Consider the following 13,636-nt stretch of genomic DNA (forward strand, 5'->3'; position numbering starts at 1 on the left):
AATACAGAAATGACTCAACAGCTTAGTTTTGAAGCTTCAGCCAGTGCAAACAAGTTCCGAAATAAAATTCAACACTATCTACCTAGGTTACCTAGTAATGTTATAAATTACAGACCTAATTTTAAACTATTATTTTGGAATGTTTGCAGTATTTCCAACAAGCTTCCTTTTATTGACATTCTAAATAACCAATACAGGACTTATGTACTTTGTATTGCGGAACACTGGTCATCCTCATCAGACATGAAGAACTTGGTGATACTTGGATATAAAATTGCTGATTTCTTTGCCAGAGAGTGATTTATTTGTGTTAAAAGTGGTACTGAAGTCATAAAATTTGACAAATTATCTTGTTTCTTGGAAGAACTTACTTGTGAGTTAGCAGCGATTGTATTGCCCACTTTCAACACAGTAGTGGTAGCTTTTTATAGATCTCCAGCAAATAGCTTTTGTCTATTTTATGATAAACTCCATGATATTTTTTCCTTTCTGAATGGCAACAAAATGAACCTAATTATTGCTGGTGATTTTAATGTAAACTTTCTCAGTAACCATGTGGAAACCAAAGAACTCCACAAACTTGATCAATAGCTTTGGACTTAATATTACTGTCTCAGAAATAGACAGTAGCTTGGTGCTGGTGAAACCATGGGTAGCTGTATTGACAATCTACTGACTACTGTTCACCCAGACAGAGTACACTCTTCAGTAATTCACACAGCTGCTTCCGATCATCTGGCCATCCTCTTTGAGGCGTTTTTGGAGTATAAAATAACACAGACTGTCTCAGAAAAGTCAATAATTAGACCCATTTGTTCCATTGGTACTTCACTTTTTTTATCATATAACCTTATAAATTGGAATTATGTATACCGTTTAGAATCTGATATAAATTCTAAGTTCAAGCTCTTTCTGGATCTGTTTATGTGGTCACTAAACTGTTCTATGCCTCTTAAGACTAAAAAACTTAAAAGTAAGAATATTAATGTTTCCTGGTACCATGATAGCCTAGTTAAAATAAAATATGAATTAGATAAGCTACATTATATAATTAATAATACCAACAAGAAACTTAAAATAGTGTATAAGAATGAAATTCAAAAGGCCAAATTTAATTATAATAATGGTGTAATTGACAAAGCTGTAAATAAGAGTAGAGCTGCTTGGGGTTTAATAAATCAAACAGCCAGACCTAATAGTAAATCAGTGAATTCTTCTGTGACACTGGAACCCAATAGTTTTAATGATTATTTTGTGTGTTCAGTTGAAGGTACATGTAATAATATCCCCACTAGTGATAATACATTTTCTTTTTATCTTAACAGGTATTCCAACTTGACCCTTCCATAAGTTGATTTTATGGAATTTAAAGTCGAAGATGTCTATGCAGCTATAATTAGTTTAAATAACAGTACATGCTTAGACTGTTTTGGTGTAAATGCTCCAATCTTGAAATTATGTGCTGCCTATATTTGTGAAGTATCAACTTACCTATTAATGAATGTATTAAGTCTGGCATTTTTCCTGATGTATTGAAAGTTAATAAAGTTATTCCTGTACATAAGAAGGGGCCTAGAGATCAAATCTGTAACTATAGACCAATTTCGATAATTCCAGTTGAGTCAAAGGTTTTGGGACGCCTAGTTCACAAGCAAGTAGTTTATTATCTGGAAACTAATGGGTTAATTAGTAACTGTCAGTTTGGGTTTCGGGCCAAACGGAACACTACTGATGCAGTTCAGTCTTTTGTAAATGACTGTTTTGCGTTTGGAACTGAAAAATACTGTTGATTTTAGATTGTATGACCTTTCAAATGCCTTTGACACGGTTGACCATAGGATCCTAATAAGTAAGTTGAGCTACTATGGTTTCAGTCAACTTGCTGTAAATTTTTTCAACTCATATCTCTCCAATAGGAGTCAATATCTTTATTTAAATGGTTATATTTCTGAAACTATCTCTGTTAATTATGGAGTTCCACAAGGCTCCATTTTAGGCCCAACTCTATTTATTGCATATATAAATGACTTGCCTTCTAATCTTGGCGAGAGCGGTGTACAAGCACTTATTTATTTGTTGATGACTTGGGGCTTACAGTCAGTTCTAAATCAGATGTTGAATGTAAAAGTATTGTTGGTTCTAATACTTTGATTATAAACGATTGGTGTGCAGCTAACAAGTTATGCGTTAATAACAAAAAAATTCATGATTTACAAATAACACTAGCTCATAGGCCCAGTGAAAAATGATTTCGGTCTCAAGTTTCTTGGAGTACACATCCAATCTAATCTTAAATGGCAAGCTCACATAGATTATGCTGCTTCAAAGATTGCTCGGGGCATTTTCTTAATTAGATCTCTAAAGGGTGTTATTTCCTCAGACCTTCAGCTGCATATATACTATACTTATGTCCACAGTTTTTCTAACCTATGGGATTATTTTATGGGGTTACTCACAAGCTGCAAGCAAGCTATTCATTCTACAAAAAAGGTCAGTAAGGCTGCTATGTAATGTAGGAAACCGGGAACACAGTAAACCTCTTTTTATAAAACTTAATATTTTAACACTGCCTTCTATTTATATATTATATGTGCTCTTGTATGTAAAAGATAATTTTAACTACCTCTCTAACCATAGTAATATCAGTGGCGGCTCCTGATAAGTGGTCATGGGGGTGCACACAAGAAAATAACAGTAGGATTAGATAATTAACTTACGTCGCCAACATAGTTACCGTCTCAATATAATAGTAAACAAAATATTTCAGTCCTTTTAGGCTCTTTATAACACCAAATTGATTTGTTTGTAAAAGGTGTACAAGACTGTGAGTTATTTCGTGCTGTGGAATGAATAATTCGTAAAAAGAAACTCCTTAAAATTTGCAACGATATTTGACTACTTGCATTTTAATAATTGCTTATAGCCCAGAAAGTAATTAGCAAATATAACTGATTTATTGGTTTATTTGGCTAACAAAATGTTTATGAAAATGCAAATAAAAGAAAGAGAATGTGAATACAATCTTATTTTTATTGATACAAAGAAAAATGTAAGATTATAAGTAACTTTGAAAATAGGTTAACTAGGCTAATTGAAAATTAACTAAATGTTTCATGAAATCATAGTTCAGCATTTTATACACAGTTTTTCTCCTCCAAAAACACTCTTTGTAAGATGATTAGTTCATGTACAGTTTTTAAAGTTGAAGTCCATCCTTCTTTCTTTTTGCCTAGCAAAAACATCAATTACACGCTCATTAAAGTTAGGTATACTCCTGATCATACCCTTTTCCACAGAGAACATAGCCAATGCTGTTAGTCTTTCTTGCCCCATGGTACTTCTCAAAAATGTCTTGATGCGTTTTAAGGTCGAAAAGCACCGTTCCGCCCTCCGCAGTAGTCATAGGGATGGTAGAAACAATGGTCAAAAGTTTGCGAGTTTCTGAAAATGAAGTCTGTAAGCCATTCTCAATAACGAACTGTAACAACAGCACAGTCCCGTTCATGACTTGAAAATCTTTTCGTTTGTAGATCACTGAAAGTTCTGTTCTCAATCGTTCTTTGTCTAAAAATGAATACACCTGCACTGTTTCTTCCAAAAGTTGAATGGGAAACGTTTTCTCATAGTGCGTGAACTTTTTTGAATCAAACAAGAGAAACTGCTGAATGGTGTGTCAAAAAAGAGTATCTCTCTTTTATTTGATAGGAAATAACATTACACACCTCTTTTACAGCAATTGTCCTCGTCACATGAATATTTTTCATCACGTCGGGCTCTTTTCACAGGCATAGGTAGTTGATCAACATCAATTTTGACACTATCCATGTTTTGCCTTTCTTTTTCAACGCATTCAATAAATGTTTCAACATTTTTCTTTGTTCGCACAGCATCGGTGTATGTAAGCTGTAGTTGATTATACAAAATGTCAACATGGGGCATGATTTTATGGAACACTGCGAGCCAAAATATAAAGTTGGGATCCTCTAACATACGTCTGATTGACCCTGCTTTGGTGATAGTGATTGCTTGATGTGATGAGGCCTCTATTTCCTCCATGCAAGCAATTAAATCTTCTCTGTATTCATACACAGTGTTGACTGTACGGCTCTTGAAGTTCTATCTAGTTGCGGAAGCACGAGGGATTCTTCTGCCAACTATTGTGTCTAAAACTGCAACTCTTTGTGGAGAATTGCTAAAGAAGTTGGTCAAATCACTCAAATTTGAAAAAAGAATTCTCACTTGTTGGTTTTGGCTTGTAGCCTGTCCAACTACCAAATTCAGTTGGTGTGCATAGCAATGAACATAAAATGCGTTGGGATACATTTGCTTAACAAGAGACTGTACCCCTGCATGATGTCCACTCATTACACTAGAGCCATCATAGCTTTGTGATATAAGTTTGCTTGGATCGTCTACAACACTTTGTATTGCACTTTTAATACATCTAGCTATTGAGTCAGCATCGTGACCAGTGGGTTGAACAAACTGCCAAAATCGTTCTACAGGTTGGCCATCAGGCAAGACATAGCGGAAAACTATGACTAATTGAAATGTTGATGAAATGTCAGTAGTTTCATCAGCGATCAACGATAAAAACCTAGTAGTTTTTATCTCTTGTTTTATGTTGTCCTGGCAAACGGCAAGCATGCAATCAAGCAATTCGTTTTGGATACTTTTAGATGTACCTTTAAACACTGTTGCATTGTCCAGATGTTCTTTCAATGAAGCATCAAATTCTGCTGAGAAATTTACTAGTCCCCTAAAAACGCCAGGATTTTAAGAATCATCTTGCTCACGATGGCCTCTGAGTGCTAACTCAAACGCCCCACAAAAAATTAATACAATCAATTAGTTTGGAAAGCACATAACGATTTTTAGTAACCTGTTTGTTGTGCTTTTTAATATTTTCCCTGTAAACACAGTCTAGCTGCTGTCGAATGTCTAACTTGCCCAAAATATTAAATTCCAAAACTGAGTTTAAGTGTGACTGAGAACATTGTTTTCTGATTTTTGATTGCAAATGGGAAAGATCAGCAACCTCATATTTTACCCAGTTAGATTCACCAGTTTGCTTCAAAAAAAGTAAACAGGGGAAGCAATAAAATCTATTGCTTTGTTCACATCCACAAATCCACGGGGTTCTGGTATATACGTTTTGATTGAATTCCCTCTTAAAGTCTCTATTCTTACCTTTGGTTATGTGAACAATGTTAAGTTGGGGGGTCGATTTTCCACTTACTTTAATTTCAACCTTTCTTTCGAGAGATAAGTTAGAAAACCTAAGTTCTTGAAGTTCAGTTACTGTCACTGCCATAATAATCAAATGAATAATAAAATATTACAAAACACTCACATACAAATCTCTGTAACAAAAACACAACACAAAAGAGACACAATATTCACAAACAGAGGTCATTACGATATTCACACAGCGGAGAAGCAACGAAACGAGGTTATGTATACATCAGCTGCGACTAGCCGTCGCACTACTGGCTCGTGCACCCACGTTGTTATATGAGACCCTCCTCCCACCGCTTCCCCCCGCATGCCCCTCGCCTATCCCCGCTTAGATGCCAGGCAGCTCACCGCACCTGCACTGTCCGCGCGTCTCTGCTTGATTCGCTTCGCGTTTAACACGTCATTGTTGTTAATAATTCGTTTACTCCGTATTAACTGAATGTTATTTATGTTGTGGATTCAATAAGAAAGTATTTTAATTATATTTTTACCCTAGGGGGCTCACGTGCTCAAATGGAAAAACCGCCACTGAGTAATATCCATAGTTACTATACATGTAATAGAAATAATCTAGTAATAACAAAATGTAATTTTTCAAGCACCCAATCTAGTTTCAAGTATCTAGGAATTAAGCTGTTACAATGCATTGCCTTCAGATATAAAAGAATTAAGTAGAACTAATTTTAAGAACTCTGTAAAACATTGTTACTCAAATCTTGCCTGTACAGTGTTAATGATTTTTATACTGTATTAAGAGACAATTTGGAATAGACTATTTTAGACTAGTTATTTCACGTTGTTATATGTATGTACATTACATCTTGACAATAAATGATTTTATTTGAAACTTTGCTAGAAATCACCTGGACTGCCGTGTAATAGACCCTCATATATCCAATCATGCAGAAGTATTTGTTAGGTTTCATAAAGCATTTGTAATTGATGATAGCTGTAAGATAACTAAAAGTATAAGAGATGTAAGTACTAGAGCAATTTTAAATTGGAGGGAAAATATATCACAAATAAACTGGATGCAGCTTAGTAAGTTTTCATGTATAGAAGATGCATACGACTTTTTAAATTTAATATTGACAAATTCTTTTGAAGAAAGCTGCAAATTATATGATAGGTTTTACGAATAATATAAATATAAAAAATGAAATTTAATATAGAAATGATTATTTACAGACTAAAAGAATACATGAGGAGAATAACTCATGCTAAGAAAATAGCAAATAATAACTATATGACAAAATCCCATCAATAAATGTAAGGCTGCTTGAAATATTAAAACTGAGTCAAACAAAACAAAAGGAAATCAAGATATTTTAATAGAGTCTTGATTTTAAAATGATTATTTTATAGATGTTCATAAAGAATTGGATATAAATAAAATAAATAAGGATGTGTCTGATAATTAGCCTTAGAAATGGTAAATAACTATGTTTTAGATCGCAATATTAGTTGTAATAATATAATATGGAGACCAGTTTTTATTGGATTACTTAATTATAAAGCATAACAAAAAATCGAAATTCACTTACATTTTTTACCTTTTTGATGATTTTATGACAAGCTCCTGAATTAGTTGTCTGGGAGATGAGATAAACCTGTTTGTTTAATTCAATTTTTGTTATTAAAATGATAATTAAAATAAACTATTTACATACAATGACCATTCATTTACATTTTATAAATCACTTTTGTGTTAGTCTTTGAGTATCTTTGATATGGCAATATCACTGTCCAAGTTTTGTCTACTTCTGAAGTATGCAAATTGTCTTGTTCCATGAGGTAGCAGAAGAATTGAAAACTCATTCAACAACTATAAACAGTTAAACACTAAACATTTAACAAACTAACATTTTTCACATTTAAACATTTTTTTTATGAGGTCAAGTGGTAGAGAGGACTTTATAGTCCTAACTTCGCCTCTAATAAAGTCATTTTTCATTTCATTTAGAATACAATACATGGAATGTAAGCAGAACATTGGAGTGATGAAAGTTGAGCTTATAGCAAAATGTAAATAATAATAAAACAAGCTATTAGTTGTGGTTCCAATGTACAAACATAACTGATCGAAATGGGATAATTGCTTATAATGATGCACGAGGGCACAAAACTGTGATCTACTGGAAAAACAAACAAATACGTGATCGTTATCGTCTAAAAAGAGCACGAGTGACCCTCGGGCAAGTTTCCAGAATGGATTAACATTAAAAACAACTCATAGGCTTTCAATTGATGTTTAATTTAAAAGTCTTTGACCAGTAATAATGCACTTAGTGGTAAAATACAAATCAACTCGATCGGGGTTGATTGCACTTTTTTTTCTTGCAGAAAGTTTTATTTCACTGAAGGCCTTTGGAATGCCTGGTGCACGCTCTGTGCTTATCGCGGTTGCCAAGTAAGTATTTTTAAACAATCTTCACTCTGCGGCAGGGGAAAGCGAGTGCCCTTTGTCTAACTAGTTTAACTCTTTGAGTGCCACAGATATTTTCCCAAGGCATATGCATAAAGTGCCGGGCTGTTTTTGGGAAAAAAAGCTATTGTAAAATAACTACCCAACAGATTTACATACTTTTGTTGTTGTTTTTTTTCTCATTAAATGCAAAATATGATACATATCATTATATACAAAATTTGATTTATAAAGTATAAAAATTTTAGTATTTATAAAGTGTTTTACTTTTTTATAAAATGTTAAGTTTCAACTTAATTTGAGAGTACACGGTATTTTTTAATATTTTTTTTCTTTATACCATGATAAAGGCAATATAATTCTAAATATAACCCATGTATAATATATTATTCTAGAATTAAAAAAAACATGGCATTATATGTATAAACAAAATGCTGCCCGGTACAAACATTTTATAAATTGTACTACATTTGTCAGAGTTTAGAAAATGCATAGTAATAGAGCAGTTTTCACAAAAAAAATCTAATACAACATCAATATAACACAAATAAATATGATTAGTAAAAATGATAAAATGATAGATAAATGATAATGATTAGTTAGTAGATATGATTTGTTCTTGTTAAGATAAATATTTACTAACATATTTACATAAAAGTTTACATTTACTAAATAATAACCCTAATATATTTACACTGAAAATTCACGTTTTTCGCTTGGACACAACTCAAATCACTACATTACTTTTGTAAAGAAATATGGTAAAATACTGTATAAGTTACTATTTTAGTTTGTATTTACTCAAATGCTTGGTTATCGGCACATACAGGGTCTGTATAATAAGTAACCGGACTGACTTCAGGAAATTTTTTATTGGCAAAATATGTACAATTTTTCTTTAGAAATCTTCAAAGTAGTCCCCATTGGAGTCGATAACACGCTGATACCGTATTTTCCAATCCCTGAACGCTCCCTGGAAGTCGGCAACCTCGATGTTGTCTAGAGCCCTCCGTCGTAGCACGTTGAACGTTTTCCAGAGTCCCGAACCGCGTCCCCTTAAGGTGTCTCTTGATCTTGGGGAACAGAAAGAAGTCCGGTGGTGCCATATCCGGGCTGTAAGGAGGCTGTGGCAACGTTGCCCTCGACTGTTTTGCCAACTGTTCGGTGACGAGCAAGCAGGTGTGCGACGGTGCATTGTCGTGATGGAGAATCCACGAATCGGCAATCTCCGGACGGACTCGGTGAACCCGGGCGGTTAGTCGACGGAGCACCTCTCTGTAGTACTGGCCGTTTACAGTTTGACCGGGTGGCACAAACTCTTTGTGAACAATGCCTTTCACGTCAAAGAAAGCAATGAGCATCGACTTCACCTTCGATTTGCTCATGCGCGCTTTTTTCGGTTCGTGGTAACGCCGGTGTGTGCCACTCCGAACTCTGCCGCTTCGTCTCAGGATCGTATTTAAAAACCCACGTCTCGTCTCCTGTAATAACGTGGTTGAAAAACTCTAGTTCGGTTTGCAGTCGACCAAGGATTTCCGAAGCGACAGCAACACGACGATTCTTTTGCTCACCAGTCAGGTGTTTGGGTACCAGCTTCGCGCAGATCTTCCTCATGCCCAGATCGTTCTTAATAATGTTTTTGAACGGTCATCTTATCAATTCCGACCTCATCTGCGATAGCCCGAATGCTCAGACGACGATCACTGTTCAACACATCATGCACTTTTTGCACATTTGTGTCCGTGTGACTCGTTGATGGAGGACCGACGCTCTGTTTGTCATGGACGTCATCGCGGCCCTCCCGGAAATTTTTGTGCCACTGAAACACCTGAGTTCTGGACAGAGCATCCTCACCGTAAGCCTCTTGAATCATTTGAAGAGTTTTCTTGAGTTTGACACAAAATTTAATGCTAAAATGTTGCTCGATCGTACTCTCCATTTTCACTCCGACAGGGTAACTGAACATGCACTCCGCTCTCGCTCGATACTAACTCTCCAAGCGCTTGGAGGCAACTGCTGCAGCCCGGTTCCCTTTCACTAGACCCCCCACCACCACTACAGCACCAGATACCGGTTAGCAGACGCTTTGACGGAGCGGGGCAGGCTCAGTCCGGTTACTTATTATACAGACCCTGTATACAATGAGAAAGGCTGTTACGCAACTCAACATGGTACTCGTCCACTACGTCGCTTTCATTTATTTATTAAATGAATGTCTCGCTTGACTGCAAGACAAAATCATCGCATAGGTACTTCGGTATCATCACAGTCCATTATTTTTGGATGAGTTTTCCTTATCAGGGACCAAAATAAACTTCATTATAAGTTCCTTCTTCCATAATTAATCGAAAAATACTCGATGAGTCATACTTCCTATTACCAAATCGTCTCCAATAATAGACACACTAATGACCTGACATTTTCAAATAATAAAACATTGTTCTTTTAGTTTTTGTTTTCATTGTCTGTTGTAATAACTTTTTAATTTCCAAATAGGTTAAAGAAAGTCTGTCCTTTATAATACTGTAATTTATGTTGTCCCTGATAAGGAAAAATCGTCCAAAAATAGTGGCCTCTTTATAAGTACCCAAACAACATAAGTTTCACAGATAAAATGTTAGAGAAACAACAAAAAACTCGTATTTATCGATAGTTTGGAACCTATTGAATACAGCTTATATTTGACTAAAATAATCTTGTACTACACAAAATATTATCGGAATAAGAAACGTCAAAATTAGCGACGCTGGCACTTTATGCAGTTTTTGTACTGTCCAAATTAGTAACGCTGTGGCACTCAAAGGGTTAAAGTAAAATAATTAAACTTTTCAGGTGATTTACATTTTACAATGAAAAAATATACAGATTTGTAAATAGTTCTTTTTTATTTTGATCAATAAATAAGCATGTCAAATGTCTTGGCCTTATAGGAATGTTGATACATTAGTGGCGTGCGAAGGGTTAACATAACTAGTACTGTAGTAGGCACTAGAGTTCATTACAACACAAGAAAACAAACAAACATCAAACCTTAGCTTTTGTAGTACATCAATAATATAACTAGCAATATTTAGACCACACAAAAATGTATATCTTTTGTCACTACAAACAAAAAAAAACAGTTTCAGATAAATTTTACTTGTAGTCTACAAGTGGTAATTTTTATAGGGATTCAGCATATAAATAACATGCATTTTATTTTAGTTATATATAGAATTATATTCAAACAACACATAAAATATTCAGTGCTAAGATAAACTTTACCTTCTGGAAAAATGTTCCAAACTTTGAGAATTCCTACAAGGTTGTCTATGTCACTCTCAATACCCTTAGCAACACCTGGATACTGGATCTTCATTGCTACCTCAGTACCATCGAGCAGAGTGGCCGAGTGAACTTGACCTATCGAGGCAGCAGCAAAGGGTTTCATTTCAAACGATGCCAGCCTGCTGCGCCAATCCTCACCAAATTCTTGAACCATTACTTTCTAAACATTTAAGGAATATTTAAGTTTTTTTTGGGGTTTGGTATGGTAAGTAACCTCATGCAACTCAGAACATAATGCTGTACTGAATATACCCATAGTAAAATATTATTTATTACAAACACAATAGTATTATGTGCTAAGTATATACACAAGAGTTGTTTAATAGCCTCAGCTCTTGAATCAATGACTGTATTGACTTAAATGTTTAAACATTAACAAATAGAAAAAACAAACCTCCACTTGCCAACTGGGCATAAAGTCAGCTGATTGACGAACTCTCTCAAATGCCTTTTGTAGTTGAGGGCTAATTATATTATTGTCTTGAATACTTAAAATTTGACCTATCTTCAAAGCAGCCCCTGCAACATTTTATAAATTTTTATTGCAAAATATTGCAGTCAAATGTTTTGTAATGAATGCAATACATTTTGATAACTACTGCAGTGTAAATTCTCTAACTTTGTTTTATTTTTAAAACGTAGCACCTAGACAGCTAAGAAGAATTTAAATGTAATGTAACATCATGCAACATATCCATTTTCTATAAGAATTACTCTCAATAAATATCGGAACTCAATGCATATGTATTTAACTTATATGTCTATGAATATAAATTTAACGTGCAACATTGGTAGCCGTTAGGCAATGACATCAGTTTCAGGAAGTCTACACGCCAAGTACAGTTAGGAGGGTGTGCAGTGTTAAGAAAAAATTACGTGTGATGGATAAGATATTAATCATTTATGTATTCCTTACACTAATACAATCAATCATAGTAATCAGAAGGCTTCTATAACCTTCAGAAGGTCTTGCTAAGATATAACACTAACTAGTGATTAGGTTGTCAATCACTAAGTATAAAAATGAAATCATGTTTGTTAGTTTCGTTAAAACTCGAGAAAGGCTGGATCGATTTAGCTAATTTTAGTTTTAAAATATTTGTAAAAGTTCAAGGAAAGGTTTAAAAAGTGAGAAACATTAATATTTACAGCACATTATTCAAAGTTACGGGAACCCTGAACAGCTACTGACACTTTTAGCTGAAGTTTACCAAAGTGGCAAAAACATTTATTTACATTAAAATTTTAGAAGGTATTTAAAAATTATAGAGTGCTTGATCAGTAGTGTTATGCAGATTTCAAAGACAAATAATTTTTATTTAGATTACACCAGTGACGAATAAATCATCTAATGCAGGGGTCGGCAACCCGCGGCCCGTTTGTGGTCCGTGAACCAATATAATGTGGCACCACAACCGGTGAAATATAAATTTTTACAGTAATTTGTAGAAATTTTGAAGTTTATGCGGGCCTCATTAAGACATTTATAATTCAATCAACTACAGCACATTGCAACAAAGAGCACCGGTCTAGCATCAGAGCAGCGTGAGGATGACTCACTGTCACTACAGTTCGGAGAGACTTTGATGTGCACGAGTGCGGTGCCGTTTCATAGTTTCATTAATAGATTATCTGTATGAGCACATTTCTTCAACAAAATAGCCTTTACAAAGTATTAACAAACTGCATAACTGTACGCCCTTTCCCCCTTGACTATTATTTCAGCAACACGATAACTAGCTTGCACAGCAGTATAGCTCTCACTTGCCTTCTTTAAATAAATATTTTGTTGCAACGTTAAATTCTTTTTCAGTAACACCACTTTGGCCATACAAGCTTCCCCAGTTAGAAGAGAATACTGCTCCCCATGTTGAAAATCATGTCTCTTTAAATACTGAGGCACTTTCCCTAGAAACCAAACTAAGAGGTTTTCCTTTATTTTCAATACACAAGCAGATTATGTCAGCGACTCGCTCGACGTTTACTGATGAACATTTACATCAACTTTTAAGAACAAGTGTCACTAACAACAGGGTTGACATAAAAAAGTTGGCGTCTAAGCTGCAAGCCCAATCATCCCATAAAAACAATTGTAAAATTTCAACAATCCTTATCTAATCATTTCTTATTTTAATTTTTGAAACAAAATAAAATTATGCTTGTTTAATTAATATTTCACCTGTACTAAATTGACATATCGTCAATATTAATACCAATTAGAATTAATCTTCATTTACACATTATTAATGCATGCACATGTTTATAAATAAAATTTTATTTATTTAAAATAAGCCCTAAAACAGGATAATAACAAATTAAAGATGCAAATTATAGTAAGCGGCATACAGCTGTGCTCATAGTCAAAGATGTAGTCACGGCTAAAAACCTAAGTTCCTCAACTTGTAGTAGTCCAGAGGGCAGGTAGCAGATTGGTTGAGTGGCGTAAATTTTTACAACGGCATGACTTTTACCCAGCGTGCTGAACTTCCCCCCCCCCTCTCACCACACTTCAGACGCATCTGCATATTGGCAGTCCTTTTAGTCATGTAATGTTGAAGATATGGCCCATAAGTACAAAAAGATTGCAGACCCCCTGATTTAATGCATTGAAAAAAGTATTTATATGGTGTTCAAAGACCCAACATG

The 13,636-nt window shown here is 34.6% G+C and overlaps 1 protein-coding gene across 1 annotated transcript in view; it reads right to left on the bottom strand.

The window, feature by feature from the left end:
* Window positions 1–13,636, bottom strand: part of LOC124371142 (atypical kinase COQ8B, mitochondrial-like) — a gene marked incomplete at its 3' end in the record, with an annotated part of 72,459 nt that overhangs the window by 12,121 nt on the left and 46,702 nt on the right. Inside the window, 2 exon segments of the mRNA XM_046829454.1 lie at window positions 10,928–11,150; window positions 11,385–11,509. Coding sequence (XP_046685410.1) covers window positions 10,928–11,150; window positions 11,385–11,509 — 348 coding nt within the window.

Source organism: Homalodisca vitripennis, unplaced genomic scaffold, assembly GCF_021130785.1.
Source record: "Homalodisca vitripennis isolate AUS2020 unplaced genomic scaffold, UT_GWSS_2.1 ScUCBcl_989;HRSCAF=4025, whole genome shotgun sequence".
NCBI classification, from domain to species: Eukaryota; Metazoa; Arthropoda; class Insecta; order Hemiptera; family Cicadellidae; genus Homalodisca; species Homalodisca vitripennis.